The sequence below is a fragment of the Dendropsophus ebraccatus genome, chromosome 1 (genome assembly GCF_027789765.1).
Source record: "Dendropsophus ebraccatus isolate aDenEbr1 chromosome 1, aDenEbr1.pat, whole genome shotgun sequence".
In the NCBI taxonomy this organism is placed as follows: Eukaryota; Metazoa; Chordata; class Amphibia; order Anura; family Hylidae; genus Dendropsophus; species Dendropsophus ebraccatus.
Genome location: NC_091454.1, coordinates 90,662,214 through 90,681,158, shown reverse-complemented (window position 1 = coordinate 90,681,158; position 18,945 = coordinate 90,662,214). Strand labels below are relative to the sequence as shown.

At 41.3% G+C, this 18,945-nt stretch overlaps 1 protein-coding gene across 3 annotated transcripts in view; it reads right to left on the bottom strand.

Annotated features, from left to right (window-relative positions):
* MYRFL (myelin regulatory factor like) overlaps nt 1–18,945 on the bottom strand; it is a 73,159-nt gene that overhangs the window by 27,769 nt on the left and 26,445 nt on the right. For all 3 annotated transcript variants that reach the window (XM_069975134.1, XM_069975144.1, XM_069975153.1), the window contains 10 exons: nt 17,852–18,052; nt 12,272–12,380; nt 9,222–9,331; nt 7,582–7,745; nt 7,010–7,070; nt 6,068–6,147; nt 5,410–5,484; nt 4,397–4,452; nt 3,451–3,609; nt 412–474 (listed from right to left, as the gene is read on the bottom strand). In XM_069975134.1, coding sequence (XP_069831235.1) covers nt 412–474; nt 3,451–3,609; nt 4,397–4,452; nt 5,410–5,484; nt 6,068–6,147; nt 7,010–7,070; nt 7,582–7,745; nt 9,222–9,331; nt 12,272–12,380; nt 17,852–18,052 — 1,078 coding nt within the window. The remainder of the gene's footprint in view (nt 1–411; nt 475–3,450; nt 3,610–4,396; nt 4,453–5,409; nt 5,485–6,067; nt 6,148–7,009; nt 7,071–7,581; nt 7,746–9,221; nt 9,332–12,271; nt 12,381–17,851; nt 18,053–18,945) is intronic.

Below are 18,945 nucleotides of genomic sequence, written 5' to 3'. Positions count from 1 at the left end.
CTTTTCTGTATGAGTGGTGAGAGCCTGTGTGGTGGGATGCCCCTTTCTCCATAGACTCTGCAAGGGTGTAAGAAATTACCCAAGGACCAAATGACAATGTAGGCCTCCTCTCCCAGGAAGTTATCTGTGTGTGTAAAAGGGCCCTAAAATAGCATGTATGAGCTGAAATGTATAATTTCTAATACGTTTAATAGGTATGTCCAAGTCTCCAAGCCAGTAACAAGAAGGGAGGGCTGCTGCACTTTTGTGGGCTACAAAACACAGGACACCATGTACTTAATTAAATGTAATAAAACTGATCCTAAAGGATTCTTATTTTTCAGGGGCATAGCCACTTATTCATCTTCAGCTCAACCCTATTGAAGTGAAAAAGTTAATTCACCAAACATCAGAGTAAAAGCATTAACTTACAGTCACTTGAAAATCCTGGTTTATCAAGCCATCTCCTATTGGTTACGATTTTGCTACGATTTCCTACAAGAAAATTATTTATGTCACCAATTAAGCATATAAAATATATGTACAAATGATTAGGCGGCACAATTTGCATATAATAGAGAATAGAATTGTGATCAAACATATCACAGATAGAGATGAGCGAACCAGTTCGGCCGGTATGGGATCCGGTTCGGATTTTTCCAAAAGTCCGAGTCCGGTTGGATTCAGTTTTTTGGAAGTCCGCTCCGAATGTTTTTTTCTTTCATGCTTTCTAAAATGGCAGCCTCCATTTTAGAAAGCAGGAAGTGTTCTGGGCGGGAAAAGCGCTTTCCCATAATGCCCGGAACACATCCAATCAGCAAGGATGTTGCACTAACCCACCCCCTTTGCTTGTCAGTGACAAGACGCTGCTGATGCACGCTGCTGTACTGAGAAGATATTATACAAAACCAAACACAAACAGATTATTAGGAAAGCGGAGAGGAGAAACATATAGTGATTGAGAGAGAAAAATAGAGAGGGTGAAAGATAGATAGGTAGATAGATTAGGCATAGGAGAGCAAAGGGTGCACAGAACAAAAATGTGCTATACAGATATCCAAGTACTATACTGTCACCCTTGTGAGAGTGTATATGACATAGGTGTTTTCCTGAGGCACAAATATATACCTTGTGCATGTGTGAAGAATAAAACTCTAAAAAAAAGTGCTATACAGATATACAAGTACTATAGTTGGACCCTTGCGAGAGTGTATATGACATAGGTGTTTTCCTGAGACACAAATATATACTTCGTGCATGTGTGTAGAAAATTACTATACAGATATACAAGTACTATAGTTGGACCCTTTTTCCTGAATAGACCCTGTAATGGTGAATTTCCTGCATAGACCCTGTAGTGGTGAACATTGAAGTCTAAAAAAAAATTGACTTTGAGATATTGAAAAGATAATGATTAGAGATGAGCAAACCTGGAGCATGCTCGAGTCGATCCGAACCCGAACTTTTGATTAGCGGTAGTTGCTGAACTTGGATAAAGCCCTAAGGCTATGTGGAAATCATGGATATAGTCATTGGCTGTATCCATGTTTTCCAAACAACCTTAGAGCTTTATCCAAGTTCAGCAGCCCCAGTTAATCAAATACCGAACGTTCAGGTTCGGATCGACTCGAGCCCGATCCCGGTTCGCTCATCTCTAATAATGATGTTACTGACATGTAAAGCCCTAAATTCAACCAAATACACTACCCCTGTATCATATAGATGCTTTAAACTATGAAATCTGAAAAAATCTGAAATTCGGTTAAATCAAACTTTTCAAAGAAATCCGGAAGTCCGGTCAGAACGAACTTTTGAAAAGTTCGCCCATCTCTAATCAGAGAGTGTCAGCAAAATACGTAAACTGACCAAGGCAGAGTAGTACGTATTTCAACCAAACAACTATCACAGAGGCGTACCACAAACTAAAAACTTTTATTCAGTAATCATAAAAAAAAAAACTAAAAAAGCCACAATACATTTAAATACATCAAGGTCAGCCAATTGCTCACCTAGTGCGAACCGGATCCCAATACAGCCAAATGGAGGCTTAACACTATTTTGACCCGCAATGTAAACGATACATATTAACATACAACTAAGACTGGCTGCCATACTAAATCATCTTGCTTAACATAGCAGGGGCACAGTAAGAGGCTCAGATGAGCCATATCTTTTACACAATATTGTATTGTACCCTTCTGATGTGTGATCATTGGGCATTAGTGGGCTAACACTGCACTGTGTGTGTCTTTGTATGGACGGCTGTCCACTGATACAGGACATTATGAGTGATATTGCACCTTAACCAAATCTTAACCTTAACCTTATCTGAATGTAATTTGTGTTGCCAGTAATTTTGAGCCCTATTTTTCATATGAATTTCTTTCTATTGTTTATTATTATATGGCTAATTGGAACAGTTAACCTTTCATGAACCGCTTTTATCAGCTATAATACGGGGAAAAACGTTGGGTAGTTCCGTTTGCAATACTTAGTTGTATGTGAATATGTATTGTTTACATTGTGGGTCAAAATAGTGTTAGGCCTCCATTTGGCTATATTGGGACCCGGTTCACACTAGGAAAGCAATTGGCTGATCTTGATGTAATTAAATGTATTGTGGCGTTTTTAAATTTTTTAATAATTACTAATAAAAGTTGTTTTTAGTTTGTAGAATTGTCATCAACACTACTCTGTTACAACTATGGCACATCCGTGTGGAAGGTATCTGGTATCTCATTGATTCTGCATACTTACATAGTTATTAAGAGTCTATCAAGTTCAACCTACAGAAACTCTACCATGCTGAAGGCAAAAACCCCTGTGAGGCAGATGCCAATTCCCCCATCACAGGGAAAAAAATTAATTCCCGACTCCAATGGCAAACAGCACAAATCCCTGGATCAGCGCCTTATCACATAAAATCTAATGCCCAGAACTTGTAATAATCTATTTTTCAAGAAAAGCATCCAGGCCTCCCTTAAACTAAAAATAGTGGGGAGAATTGTACACCTTAAGGCTAGGTTCACACAATGTATAAGCAATGGCTGCTATATGGCACTCAAAACAACGGCCATTGTTTTGAGTAGTGAATTCCTATGAGCATCGGACTCATCTCTGCTCATTTCTATAATGAACGCAGCAGTGATTTCTAAACGATGGGACTGGCATCTGGAGCGGGACGGCCAGGAGTGGGTAACTATCCCACGCTTTATCCTGTGGTAGGGTGGTTTCTGGCCCACTGTCAGGGCTGACAGGTTCCCTTTAAAGCTGTCTCCTCCCTTTATCTATACGCATGGCCAGTAAAACTACATTATGTGATGATTACTTGGCACAGAGACTTTTGACATGTCCCTAGGGGATGCAAAAGTTTTTAGAAAATAAAACTTAGTGACCCATTAATATAAAAAAAAATATCATTTGCTTTAGTACATTCTGAAGCAGTGTTTCCTTATAGAAGTGCCTACTTACTTTTTTCCAAATATGGCTCTTTTTCAAAACTATTTCTCAGCTTGCTTTCCTGAATTGAACAGCAGTATACTTGATTACAGGGCAAAAGTTCACAGAAGTTTATTTCCTGTCCTTCCAATGGGGAATGTCGGGTAGTGGTAGACATAGATTTCGTTATAGCTGTTAAATGAAGACATTTATTTTATGTGATTACAAACAAATATTTGTTTAATTAGTTAAAGAGGTTGTCTGGAAAAGAATAAAAAGCCACCAAACCACAAAGCTTTATTCACTCATCATACTCTCCTGCCACTGCAACACAGACTCTTTGGGTTCCCCAATCCTCTTGGCTTCTTTATGGTTCCTGTGACATTGCAGTCCTGTGCAAGAACTACCCCACTCAGCCTATCCCTGACTAAGGGCCAGTTCATACGGAGTAAAACTGGCGGACTTCCGCCAGCCTCCGTGTCATACAGGCAGTCTATGGGAGGGCTCGCGTGCCTCCTCTCTCCACTTGGAAGAATTGACATGACATTCACATGACACGGACGCTGGTGAGATTCCACCAGTTTTACTCCGTGTGAACTGGCCCTAAGGCAGGATACTACTGTTGCCACTGGTTAATTAAATATGTTTCTGCATGGTCACAATGTAAACAAAGAAACAAGAAATAAGCCAAAAGGACTTGGGGACTGAGAGAGTTAATGCAGCACTGGCAGGGGAGCAGGACAGGTGAGTATTACTCATTCGCTATTTTTTCAAGACATCTCAGAAATGGGATTTTTTTTTCTTGCCCAGACGACCCCTTTTAAAGTGACTCTACCCACAAGCTACTCACAGCTATCCAAAGGTACAAGTGGTTTGGGGGGGGGGGGGGGCAGATTGTGGGTACAGAGTTGCTTTAAGGCCATTTTTACACAATGTTTAAAAATCCAAACAAAATAGTCCTGTATTCACTGGAACTTACCAATTGTTGTGTAAACTGAAGGTATTAGTGAACTTGCAATGTCCGTAAAATTATTCCTGATAGGGAAACAGAGAAAAATTATTTTAATTATATTAATACAGTTTAAAGAAAAAAAAGAAAAAATATCTAAAATATTATAAAAGTATTGGTTTCTGTAAGAAAAAATTGATAATGAATATGCAAAAATGAATATAAAGTACCACTTATGCAACCGGTGTAGTTTAACAGGAGCCAGGGGACCCACTGCACATTGGAAAAAGATTCCTGGGTCCAGTAGACCGGTTGTTTGGCTTACCAATTACTGGCTGTCTGTGAGGCTTCCCTGAGACATAACTTTTGTGGCGCATTTTTATGGATAAAAAAAAAACTGCCAGCAGTTATTGCTGCTTTATTTTTTTTTCTTTCTGTTTTTCTGCCATTTTGTCATTGCAGTGTAAGTTACTATAGTTTTTCTTCTTGTGTAGCATTTATTTGCCCAGTAAGTCATGCGATTCCAGGTTTTGTATTGAAGAATTGGGGGGGAAAAGAGGTAGAAAAGAAACTAGGGATGGTCCGAATCTGCCGAGGTTCGGGTTCGTATGAACCCGAACACTCTGCATCAGATTCCCGCTGTCTGCCCGTTTCGTGCAGCGGGTGGATACAGCGAGAGGACCGCCTGGAAAACTGGGATACAGCCTATGGTTATGGCTGTATCCCAGTTTTCCAGGTGGTCCTCCCGCTGTATCCACCCTCTCCACGGAGAGGGCAGACAGCGGGAATCATTTCCGAGGGTTCGAGTTCGTATGAACCCGACCCGAACCAGGTTCGGATCATCCCTAAAAGAAACCCAATATGCATGTAAACAACAGGACCTTGTGCAATTTTAAAAAACTGCAAATGCACTGAAAAAATCCAAAATTCCCTCATTAAAACGCAATAGCAAACAAACTTCCTATAAGTTTTGCAGCCTCAGAGAGACATAAGGGAGGTATTTATGAGCTTATTCTGCTATGTCTACCCCTATGTCTACTTACTGTAATGGTGGTTGGTCTCGCTCAATGGCTTCCTCTTGGACATAGAGGATATACAATGTAGATATAGTCAAAGCACTAAAAGATATGGAAACAATTTATAATCACAGCAGTAGTAAAATCAGTTACATTCATAAACAAAAGATTGTGTACATGAAGTTTGACAATTTTTGTTTAGATACAATAACCACAATGCTGACAACCCCAACCATAACATTGCTTATTATGCACGTTATAATATGACAGGAAATCCTACTAGTACAAATTTTAGGAGGTTTGCTCCTTACTAGTCCCAACTTATCAGATAGTTGTGGGATGAGATGCATCTGCAATAAAAGTCTAACATGGTAATACCCATTTATGATGTATACCTTATTGATAAATAGAAGAGCAAACTTGCCAAAAGTTAGGGTTTACACGAACCCAATCTATCAGCATCTAATTCCCTCTTCCTGGAAAAGGTAGATGTAACCAGAGGACTGCCTGGAAAACATTGATACAGTCAGCTTATATCCATGTTTTTCAAGCATCCACCTTCTTCAGGCAGTGGGATTCAAATGCCAATTGTTCGGGTTCGTGAAAACCCGAACTTTTGGCAAGTATGCTTATTTCTATTCATAAAGTATTGTGCATTTCTTTTAAAAAAAATAATTTTATTTACCAAAGTGCCATAACAGAGATCAAAGCAATTACAGTTGTTTGAAAAATCCTTTTAGAGCATTGTTGTTGCTTGGTAGGAACCTGCAAATAGAAAAAAAAGAAGCAAAAACAGAATGTATTCATGGAAAGTAACATTGCAATGTTAGTTTACGGTAACTGTATTCAAAAGGTCAGATTGCTTAGTTAACGGGCTTACAGGGGGTGTTCCGATACTGTAATGTTATCCTTTCTATATAGAATAGGGTATAACTATTTCATAGCAGGGGGTCCAACCGCTAGTGCCTGTTGGAATGAAGGTGGCTGAACATCGCTTCATTCATTCTCGATTAAAGTCGCAGAAACAGACAAGTACAGCATGTTGCAATAAACACCAAGGGGCACTAAGAAGGGCTAGGTGAGATGGACATGTTCTCTGCTCTGTGAGCTTATTTTGCAAAAAGCTGGAGCATATATTTTAGACATGCATTTAATGACACAGCCAAACCATCTTAGTGGGTACATGGATTGGTCAGTATAAAATAAGCAAATTGCTCCTAGGGAGATGTAATTAAATGAATACAATGAAGTGACAAGAGGAGGACAGCAGAGGGTGCACTAAGGGGGAGATTTATCAAAGGGTGTAAAATTTAGACTGGTGCAAACTGGCTCCAGCAACCAATCACAGCTCCTCCTTCATTTCATTGCTGTTGGCAGTTTGCACCAGTCTAAATTTTACACCCTTTATAATTCTCCCCCTATGTCTTTAAAGTGTGGTCTAAGTGCAAAGTGCAAAATCCCTTTTTCAGACCAAAGTAAACCTGAATGTTACCTGATAATACTTCATAAAGTGACAGGTGTTTGTCCTATACGTCTTAAATGCAAGCCCTGAAAATGCCCAGCAATGTCTCTTGAAATGTTAGCTTGCTAGAGTTACCTGAAGGTACTGTTCTTTTCTCCCACTAACCTTTTTAGTTTTTACAGGAGTTGCCTTTTTTTGAAGTGGGACATGATTGATCTTGCTAAATCTGTAAATAACAAAAAACAAATATTTAGTGATCTCTGACTTTTAAAAGGTGGTAGCCTCAGGTGCCCTGACAATTTACCTGCTTTCTATACCCAAAACTTAGGGGTTTAGGTATTTTGTAGGCTAAGGGGGTGTGATTAGAAGATTCATAACATCCCTTCCCTCATCATAGCATCAATGCCTCTTTTTTAAATAAAGTCCCCTTCCATGTTACAATTCAGTGGGAGTACAATTCCTATCTCAGAAACTGTGGGATATAGAAATAAACAGGAGGCTACAATGGGATATAAAAAGCTCTTTTTATTTGACTGACCCCAAGTTTAACAGAATGACACAGACAGTAGACTCACAATCTGATTTCTTCACTTTTACTTATTCACTATAGAATATATTACATTCTTACATCTCAAGTATTGCTGCAATACTTTTTTTTAATCATTTCCCAGAGTAATAACCCATGAATAATCCATGCATATTGTTTCATTGTAAGACTTTAGTGAATGTTCGCTAACCTTGAATGAGACCTTTCACTGGTGGTTTGCTTTAAGCTGCTTATTCGTTTTAATTTGGCAAGCTTTTGGTTCCACAGTTCAAGCTCCTCAATCCTCATTTCAAGGTTATTTGTCAGTTTACAGAGCTGCTTCACAGCTCCTACATTTTCCATAAAGATCTGGTCCTAACAAAGTAGTGAGAAGAGTAAATGAGGCACACTTTTCTTTGTTAATATTACGTATTGCACAGAGGTGGTCTGCAGCCAGAAGGAAAAGAGTTTACTTTCTGTTTCCACCTATGGGAAGTAGCATCCCTTCACTTTGCTCTGCACTGACAAGGTGAAAAAACTTCAAGAGATCTGGAAGACATTCTAGCTTGTATAATATTTCTCAGTATTTAAAGGGAAACTATTGGCAGGTTACCTTAATGCTGTTTTTTGGGAACTTTGTAATTTTGTAATTTATTAGATATGTAAATGAAGCCATTTGGTGCAATGGGGGGGGGGGGGGCTACAACCCTTAGTGCACCGATTCACCCTGGCTAGCCTGCCCCTTCTAATGAATATTCATCTGGCGCTCTGCAATGATGAGCACAGGGGTAATGTCATTGCAGAGCCCTGACCCAATATTTATTAGAAAGGGTGGGCCGGCTGTGGCAGTAGTCCCAGGGTGGTAGTCCAGCTTCCAGTGCACCAAACCATCTAATTTATATCTCTAATAAAGTGAAGTTCCTGAAAATGGCGCCAAGGCTTAAGATAAGAAAATTACCATCATCCTCAGAGCCCTGTGAACTATAGGGCATATCAGCAGGTTAGATACTTCTAACCTCCGTATAGTTTCCCTTTAAGGGTCAAGTATGACTTGTAGAGATGCTCCTTCCTATAAGTGTCAGCAAATAGCAAGCTCTTTTTCTTTCAATGCAAATGTACTTTACACGTTGTTTTTCCCCATTAAACATTGTTTGGCCTATATACAGTAAGTATCCAAATGCCAGTGTGGCAGTCTCCTCGATGAGATACACTACTTTCCAGTCCCACTTCTACTCCCCAGAGCCTAGCCAGCCAGCCAGCCAGTCTCTCTGTATTGATGAGATGCAACAATTCCAAAACAGTAGTGTACAGATTAACAAATTAATAGAGTAACTTTCTCTTCTGGGAGCAATTCTTTGGTTTGGTTTAAGGGGTGCTCTGACATAGGGTAAAAATAAACATGCTGCAGAATGGTATAGCAATCCTAACCTGCCTGCCCAGCTCTAAAACCACCAAAAATCTATTTGTTTGGGGGTCTTAGTTCTGGTTGTACTTCCTGGTTGAGCTGTTGTCTAGTACTACAATTCCAAAAATGCATTGCTTTCCCTCAGCTGTTCATCACAGCCATGCCACCCTGCCTCCTCTCCCCCAGCACTCCTGCCAGCGACCCCACCCACAGCTGTTGCAGAACATCTAATTTCTGATTGCTCAACCAGTGAAGTTGCAGCACCTGCTGCTTTCATGTTCTGTCTGCTCTTCTGTATGATATATTTTAATTCTGTTGTTGACTGGGGCAATTCTACAATTCTACAATTCTACAATTTTACAATTTATTTTACCAGATAGAACAGTTTTTTTGTGTAAAGTATATATATACATATATATATATATAATAACATATATTGTAGTTACCTTGTCTACCATGAGAAAGTTTTCTATTGTCTCTCCATTTTCACATGTAACATTGCCTGTTTCTTTAACAGCATGTGGCAGAACATTTCTCACTTCTTGGGCAATTAAACCTATAAGAAAGACAAGAGTTTTATTTTGTGTTTCTTATATCATGCATCTACGCTGAAGTTACAATAATTCAGTAATCTAAATCTGATTGTTAAATATGTCGGGCTATTGAACTAACTATAGAGTTCAACAAAAACATTTCTTTTTGTAAACAATGATGTTAATATAAATATAGAAAAATTGGAGGATGCACTATCCACAAATTGCATTAATATTGTCAAATTGTCTCTATTGTATCTATTGGCTAAATGAGTGTTTACAGGAACTCTCATTCCAAATAATTGTTTTGTGTAATGCTAAGTTTACACGAGGCGATTATTGGCCGATCGTACGATTAACGATTTCGAAGTAACACATTTTTTTTTATAACGATCAGCGTTTAGACGGTACAATATATCGTACAGAAAAATCGTTTTGCGATCGTGCGCCCGCAGTCCGGCCGCCCGCAGCCCGCCCCCCCGCAGCCCCCTGCGGGGGGGGGGCGGCGTGTGGGGGTGGCGATCGGAGCGGGGGTGGCGATCGGAGCGGCGGGGGTGGTGATCGGAGCGGCGGCGATGGTAGCGATCGAGGCAGCGGGGGTGTCGATCGGAGTGGCGGCGGGGGAGGCGATCGGGGCGGCAGGGGTGTGGATCAGAGTGGCGGCAACGGGGGTGGCGATCGAGCCGACGTAGGGGGCTGCGGATGAGCGGGGGGCCGGGCGGCGGGCGGCCGGACTATCGCGAGACGACTGTTTACACGGAACGATCGGCGAATTTTTTGTGATCGGCGAACAACGATTTATGAACATGTTAAAAGATCAAAATGAACGATTTTTCGATCGTTCGCCGCGTTTACACGTACGATTCGATCGTTATCGCGAAAACAATAAAACACTTGTTTTTCATTTGATGGCATTTTTTGTGTGGCCAGTAAAATTATTGTTATAGGCTTGTATGAAAAGAGGATGTGTGGCTAAAAATGATGAAGTTTAAGGTTTATCCGCACTTAGCTAACTAGCTAAACATCAAGTCAAGGAAACGTCAAGTTAAATATTTTTGCAAATTCATTCATTCATTTAGCAAACTTGCCTCCCTATATGCCCCTTTTTTCCCATTTACAGGCAGTTGTCTAGGTTATCGACCAACACACTGCTCTAAAAGCAGTGTTCTGGCTGGTGTGTATATATAGCTACAATGTAACTATATATAAATGTATAGGAGCATGGTTATTAATCTGCGCCCTGGTGTACGCCTCAGAAAAAGGCGTCGATTTTTGTGCAAACCCCCCCGGTTTGCACCTGATTTATCATGATTTACATCTGCAAACAGGTGTATCCCATGTCAGAAATCTACACCTGTTGAATTATGTGCCCACCATGCATAAGGCCATTGGTCTATCCAGTAGGGTGAAGGGGGGCTTATGAGTAATATGTATACTATCTGTGTGTGTTTATATATATATATATATGCAAAAAAGGGGTCCGTGGAGCCTCAGTTACGAGTCTCAAAACACGGGAATAGCCAGATGTCTCTCTCTCCAGAGAAGGAAGCCCATTGCCAAGGGTGCCTCCTAGTGGGGAGAGCACCAAACCACCCTGATACATAGTCCCTCAGGTCCTCACTCTGTTGCGAGCTCTGGCACCTAAATAGGGAAACACCAGGGTGGCCCCTGTAAGTCAAAGTCTTACTCTGTGGCGAGTATAACAACATAAGACAAGGGTTACCAAGGCTAGGCATCCATCCACAGACTGCAGTTTCGGGGTATTTGCCCCTCGTCAGTGTGGAGCAGGATTCTGGCTACTGGGGCAATGATAAATAGAGCAACAAAACACAACAATCACTGAACTCAGGGAGAACAGTGAAAAATTCCAATGGAGTACTCATTTACGAGTCTCCATTGATTGTCCCATACAAAATTTGAATATGCAAAAAAGGGGTCCGTGGAGCCTCAGTTACGAGTCTCAAAACACGGGAATAGCCAGATATCTTTCTCTCCAAAAAAGGAAGCCCATTGCCAAGGGGTGCCTCCTAGTGGGGGGAGCACCAAACCACCCTGATACGTAGCCCCTCAGGTCCTCACTCTGTTACGAGCTTTGGGACCTAAATAGGGAAACACCAGGGTGGCCCCTGTAAGTCAAAGTCTAACTCTGTGGCGAGTATAACAACATAAGACAAGGGTTACCCAGGCTAGGCATCCATCCACAGACTGCAGTTTCGGGGTATTTGCCCCTCGTCAGTGTGGAGCAGGATTCTGGCTACTGGGGCAATGATAAATAGAGCAACAAAACACAACAATCACTGAACTCAGGGAGAACAGTGAAAAATTCCAATGGAGTACTCATTTACGAGTCTCCATTGATTGTCCCATACAAAATTTGAATATGCAAAAAAGGGGTCAGTGGAGCCTCAGTTACGAATCTCAAAACACGGGAATAGCCAGATATCCCTCTCTCCAGAGAAGGAAGCCCATTGCCAAGGGGGTGCCTCCTATTGGGGAAAGCACCAAACCACCCTGATACGTAGTCCCTCAGGTCCTCACTCTGTTACGAGCTTTGGGACCTAAATAGGGAAACACCAGGGTGGCCCCTGTAAGTCACAGTCCCGCAATGGGATGGAAAGAGCAGCATGTCAGGAGAAGGAGGCAAGTTTTCAAAATGAATATATTTGCAAAAATCTTCAAGTTGATAAGTCCTACAAGTATAACTGTATTAGATATGGAAATCTTCTCTAGATCTTTTATCATATTATATAGCTTCCAGTCTATGACACAGCAACCATGTAAAAATGACACAGGAACCATGTAAACATTTTTATTGATAAAGGCAACTTTGGTTTTAGTTAATTGTCCATCTGATGTAATATTACCTCCTGGGAATACATACCATATCAGAATTCATATAAATGTAAAGAAAAACCATATAAACTTTGAAATTCTAATAATAAAAAATTAATACTATATATGACCTGTTTCATGAAGAGAATCAATTCCCATGACGGATGCAAATTCAGGCTTATAATCATACTCTACCAGCCTCATCCGAGCTATTCTTCTAAGCTGCTCCACTGTGTCAGCCTGAAAGAAACATCATGTAATATGTAAACCCCTTTTTCTTTTTCAGTGTCAAGTTTCATTTTATGTCTAGTAACACTGTTCCAGGATTTAGCTTTAGATATTTGTAATGATCTAAAACTACATAAGGATTCTAACATAACTTCTCAAAATAAATAAAGAGAACCAAAAAAATGAGTAAAAAAAATTTGGTTGGCAACCAATCACAGCTCAACGTTCATTTTATCAGAACTCATTGATATTTCACAGCTGAGTTCTGATTGGTTGTAATGAGCAACAAAGAATATTCTTATTATAAGACTGCTTGATAAATCTCCAACTACATTTCCCAGAATTAAATTTTTAAAGCAAGAAGGTAAGAAAGTTAATTGCAATCTTAAAGCGAAAAAAACATTTGATTCAAATCAACTGGTGTCAGAAAGTGCCAGAGATTTGAAATTTACTTCTATTAAAAAATCTCCAGTCTTCCAGTACTTATTACATGCTTTATGTCCTGCAGGAAGTGGTGTATTCTTTCTAGTCTGACACAGTGCTCTCTGCTGCCACCACTGTCCATGTCAGGAACTGTCCAGAGTAGTAGCAAAATAGAAAAACTCTTCTGCTCCCCAGACTGAAAGGAATACACCACTTTGTGCAGGGAATACAGCAGCCGATAAGTACTGGAATAAGATGTTTTGAATAGAAGTAAATTACAAATCTATATAACTTTCTGGTACCAGTTGATTTGAAAGAAAAAAAACGTTTGTTGGAGTAACCCTTTAACATTTTTTATCTAGACCAATACCTGTATCATGTAACCTATAAACTTACCACATTTTTCAGACTATAAGAAGTGTTTTTTAACAAGAAAACATATTAGATCAAAGGAATTTATCATACTGCCAGGTCATGTAATAAAACCTGCGATCACGATGGGACCTGAGACCAAAATACACTAAAAAAAAGCCAGCTTGTGTGAACCCACCCAACCTAACCTGGACAGCTAAATGTAGTAGGGTATCAACATGCACCATTGCAGTTTGTTTGAGTGGCCAGAAGATGACACTAAGGTAATAGGATCTCTCCACTGCCAATTTACTGCCTTAGGGCCCTTTTACACGGGACGATTATCGTGCGAAAAATCGTTATATCGTTCGAATTTAACCTCTTAGGGACATATGACGTACCCGTACGTCATATGTCCCCGAGAGGTGTTCAGAGCAGGGCCGCGCGGCGACCCCGCTCTGAACCGCCGTGGTCCCGGGTGCCGCGTGTAGCCCGGGGCCACGTGTATTAGCGGGCACGGTCCGATCGCCGTGACCACTAATACAGTAATCAGATGTAGCTCTCAAAGATGACAGCTGCATCCGATTACCGGATCCAGCCGGTTCCTGGTGTCTAGTGGGGTGGATTGCGATCCATGCATCCTGCTCCGGCCGGGGTCTCCGCCAAAATGGCGCTGATCCCAGCTTGGCACTCAGATGCTTTCGTCTGCAGCAGCCGAAAACATCCGAGTGCCGATCTCATTGATCTTTGCTGTATATCTATACTGCAAAGATCTCAATGAGAGCTCAATGCACTTATACTAGAAGTCCCCCAGGGGGGCTTCTAGTATAAGTGTGAAAAAAAAAAAAAAGTGTTATTATTAATAAAAAGCCCCCTCCCCTAATAAAAGTCTGAATCACCGCCCTTTTCCCATGTTTTAAATAAAAGTAAATAAATAAACATTTATCGCCGCATGCGTAATCGCCCGAACTATTAATTAATCACATTACTGATCTCGCACGGTAAACGGCGTCAGCGCAAAAAAATCCCAAAATGCAAAATTGCACATTTTTAGTCGCATCAAATCCAGAAAAAATTTAATAAAAAGCGATCAAAAAGTCGTATATGCACAATCAAGGTACCGATAGAAAGAATACATCATGGCGCAAAAAATGACACCTCACACAGCCCCATAGACTAAAGGATAAAAGAGCTATAAGCCTGGGAATAGAGCGATTTTAAGGAACATATATTTGTTAACAATGGTTTGAATTTTTTACAGGCCATCAGATAAAATAAAAGTTATACCCCAGGGCGAATGGCGTAAAAACAAAAACCCCCTAAATAAAACAAATGCGTTTTTTTGTTCAATTTCACCCCACTTTGAATTTTTTCCTGGTTTCGCAGTGTACTTTATGAAAAAATTCAGCCTGTCATTGCAAAGTACAACTAGTGACTAGTGACTAAGTGCTATGGCCTTTTAAACACAAGGAGGAAAAAATGAAAATGCAAAAACGAAAATTGGCTCCGTCCTTAAGGGGTTAAACGATAATCGTTCTAATCGTGTAATTACAGGCAACGTTCGAAAAATCGTTCATATGTCGTTGATTTAGATCTGAACGTAAAATTATCGTTAACCGTTTGCTAATCGGTCGCTGTAATTCCACATTTGTTCGCTCAAGTTCTGCTTTTTTTCACTAATTGTTCAGTGTAATTGCACGTTGTTCATTGTTTTGCTGGGATCAGAAGGAATAAACGATCATAGTAATGATCACAATAAAGATCGTAGTAACAATCGTAACTAACAGCCATCGTTCTGTGTAATATGGTAATAAAAGTCGCTAATTGTTAAAAAATCACTCCTTAGTTATTTAAGTAAATATTTTGCTGTTTTCACTTGTCTAAACCGGGGGGGGGGGGGGGGGTCTTATAGTCAGGTGAGTCTTATAGTCTGAATAACATATATCATATATGTATATATTTCATATGCCATAAATACAAAAACTGTTCTATGCTCATAGAAAACATCACTATACTGTTAAATGTGATGTGTGTAAATGCTAAACATCTTTTATAAAAAAAAAAAAAAAGTAAAGCATACCACTATTAAATGTCTAAGGCTATGTTCCCACTGTGGGAAAATATCAAGGAAGGCGGCCATCTAGTAACATAAACGGCCGCTAATAAGGATTATGATCATTATTATTGGCCCTATATTTAATGAGTTGGCCGCTTTACCTGATACTAATACGAAGTGGGAACGTGGCCTAATATTGCTATTGCCACTGTAGAAAACATGGAAGATTTCCCAGTAGTGTATAAAAATACTGTAGTAGTATATAAAAATTACTGTTTAGTAAAGATGTACAAGACAAAAGTAAAGTTTTGGTTTATAGAAAAAAATGACCTTTTATAGGTCAGTATGTGGGAAAACGGACATTCTTTGTATTCTACAACCTGCTGACTACAGTATTAATGTGACAATATGTATGTAAACAGACACAAATATTATCATTGCCTTTATAGTTGTAGAAGACAAAGCTGTAGGAACACTTAGGGAGATTTATCAACAGGGGATTTTTCTAGGTGTGGTCTATTTCTGCTTTGGTAAGAACAGACTGGTCTATTTAAAGTGCAATTTAAAGTGGTGCTGATTTGTTTGGCTCAGAATTGTCTCTAAATACTCTCAGAATTGTCTCTAAATAGTCTCATTGGCCCTGGTTCACCTCCAAGGTAATGAGCATTTTCTTCTCCCTTTCTTTTTCAGATACCGGCATGCAGAGGATTACGGCAGATTTGTTTGGACTACGTCAATGACCGGCGGACTTTAATGTGCAATAAAATGGTCAACGAGGGGTGTGGGGGTGTTTTTATTTGAATAAAAAAATTTCTAGGTGTATTTGTGTTTTCTTTCATTACTTTATAGGCTTAGTAGTGGAAGCTGTCTGATAGACGGAATCCATTAATAAGTCAGGGCTTAGTGTTAGCCACTATAAAATGGCTAACACTAACCCCCCATTATTACCCCAGTACCCAATGCCACCAGGGGTACTGGGAAGAGCCGGGTGCCAGTGGTCCCGGAGCATCAAAATTGGCACTCCTGGACCGGGCGGCAGCAGGCTGGTAATATTTAGGCTGGGGAGGGCCTAAACCAATGGCTCTTCCCACCCTGGTGTTACCAGGCTGCTGTTGCATGGTTTTTAACCCGGCTGGTTATGGAAAGGGGGGGACCCTATGCAGTTATTTTTTAATAAATAAATTTAAAATAACGCATAGGTTCCCCCCCTTTTCCATAAACAGCCGAGTTAAAAACCAAGCAACAGCAGCCTGGTAACACCAGGGTGGGAAGAGCCATTGGTTTAGGCCCTCCCCAGCCTAAATATTACCAGCTTGCTGCTGCCCAGTCCAGGAGCGCCAATTTTGACACTCCGGGACCACTGGCACCCGGCTCTTCCCAGTACCCCTGGTGGCATTGGGTACTGGGGTAATAATGGGGGGTTAGTGTTAGCCATTTTATACCGGCTAACTCTAAGCCCTGACTAAGTAATGGATTCCGTCTATCAGTCTATATAGTAATGAAAGAAAACACAACACACCTAGAAAATGTTTTTTTATTCAAATAAAAACACCCCCACACCCCTCGTTGACCATTTTATTGAACATTAAACTCCGCCGGTCATCGATGTAGTCCAAACGAATCTGCGGTAATCCTCTGCATGCCGGTATCTGGAAAAAAAGAAAAAACACAAGCAAAAACAAACAACAAGTAAGGGGTTAACCCCCTGGGAGCCAGACTGTAACTCCCATGCCCATGCTGCAGATCACCCAGCGTTCCCAACATTTTGTAAGGTTAACCCTTACAGGACCCTGGGAAAGCTGGGTGATCTTCAGCATGGGCATGGGAGTTACAGTCTGGCTCCCAGGGACTTAACCCCCTGGGGACCAGACTGTTCTGGCACTGCACCTGCACCAGCAAGGAAGGGGGTTAAGTGCCCCCTTCCTTCCTGGAGCAGATACAGTGCGCTCTCCAATGAGGGGGGGAGGATGATAGGGGCTGGGGGTTACCTGTTTCTGCGCCTCCATGACAGTAAGCCCCGCCCCCATCACGGGTCGGTACGGGGGCGGGGCTTACCCGGACTGCCGAGGAAGCAGCAACAGGTAACTCCCAGCCCCTACCATCACCCCACCACCATCACCACCTTGAAGAGTGCACTGCACCAGCAAGGAGGGGGCACTTAACCCCCTTCCTTGCTGGTGCAGTACACTCTCCGAGGGGGGTGATGGTAGGGGCTGGGAGTTACCTGTTGCTGCTTCCTCGGCAGTCCCGGTAAGCCCCGCCCCCGTACAGACCCACGGAGCAAACTGGCTCCACAGTATAGGGGGTGAAATAGACCACCTCTAGTGTGGAGTGAGTTAGCGACACATGTGCGACTATTTTAGATAGTCGCACATGATAAATCATGCCTACTTTCAGCTTAAGCTGAAGTAGGCATGATCAGTCTAAGTAGGTGAAATGTCGCAAATTTTGCGCAGCTATGCAGGTGCACAAAATTTTGCGACATTTTCACTCCAAAAAAATGGTCTATAATGATGATAAATCTCCCCAACTGTATGCATCACAACAGAATGCTTCTTCTTAGGTATTCGCTTATATCGGTGTATTAAATAAGCTATATACCAAACACAGCCGTGTAGATCAGAATAGCATAGCAGAAGTTCCTGGGGCTCACCTCCTGGATGTTCCTCTTTGCTCGACTGTCAGACGGATGCATGACTGTCCCCATCACTTTCACATTGCCGCAGACAACCAGGGCTTCATCTGGTGTGTCAGTGTTAATTCCAACTCGACCATGAGATACCACTGTCTCTGGGACATGCCCTCTCTGCCACAGGACATCATTATCATTCTCAAACTGCCCGGGGTTCGATGCCTAAGATGTAAAGCAGAAACAATATTTTCCATAATACATGACAAGTACATGCATTCATGCTAAGTAGTTATAGGTCCTGTGTAGCTATACTGTATGTGCAGTGTGTTCAATGGTTTCCATGACCAAGCACATACAGAATATTTCATCAATAATTAGTTAAATTACTTTTGTAGCAAACTGTTTCTATTTAATCCAAAAGCTACAATATAAGGCTATGTCCACACAACGTATATTTTCGTAAAAGTACGACCGTTGTTGCGACTTTTTTCGAAAATATACGTTGCCTTTCCTTCTATGGAATCTCGGCCCCGGAGCGTATACACATAGTATATGCTCCAACGGGGATCTCTCGCTGCGCTGCGGCCGCACTCTCTATTGTGTGCAGTGGGGAGTTCTGATGCAGGCAGGCACGGATGCGCCTGCATCAGAACTCTGCGGCCCTAAAGATCATCCCGGGATGATCTTTTCAGAGACCGGCCGTTCCGTGACCCGGACAGGTCACAGAGCGCTAAATCTCTTACATAGTCTGCACATGGCCTTAAAATGTAGATTTAATAATAATGAAAACAAAGTTGTTTTTTAAGGGAATCTGTCAACTTCTCTTAAAGATTCTCTTAAAAGAGAAGTCCCATCAAACTAAAAATCATCCGGCAGCCAGGGGGTGGTGAGAAAATAATAAACAAGTAAACTCACCTGTGCCTGTGTTGTGCCAATCCCAGGTCCTGTTCATTGCCGCCAGATGTCATCTGCAGCTGGAAACCGGGTACATGATGTACCCGATTCTGCTAGCTGCAACGTCACAGCCCGGCTGAGGAATTGCCCACTCAGCCAGTCAACTGGTTGGCTGAGTGGGCAATCACTCAGCCAGGTATGTGATGTTGCAGCTAGCAGAG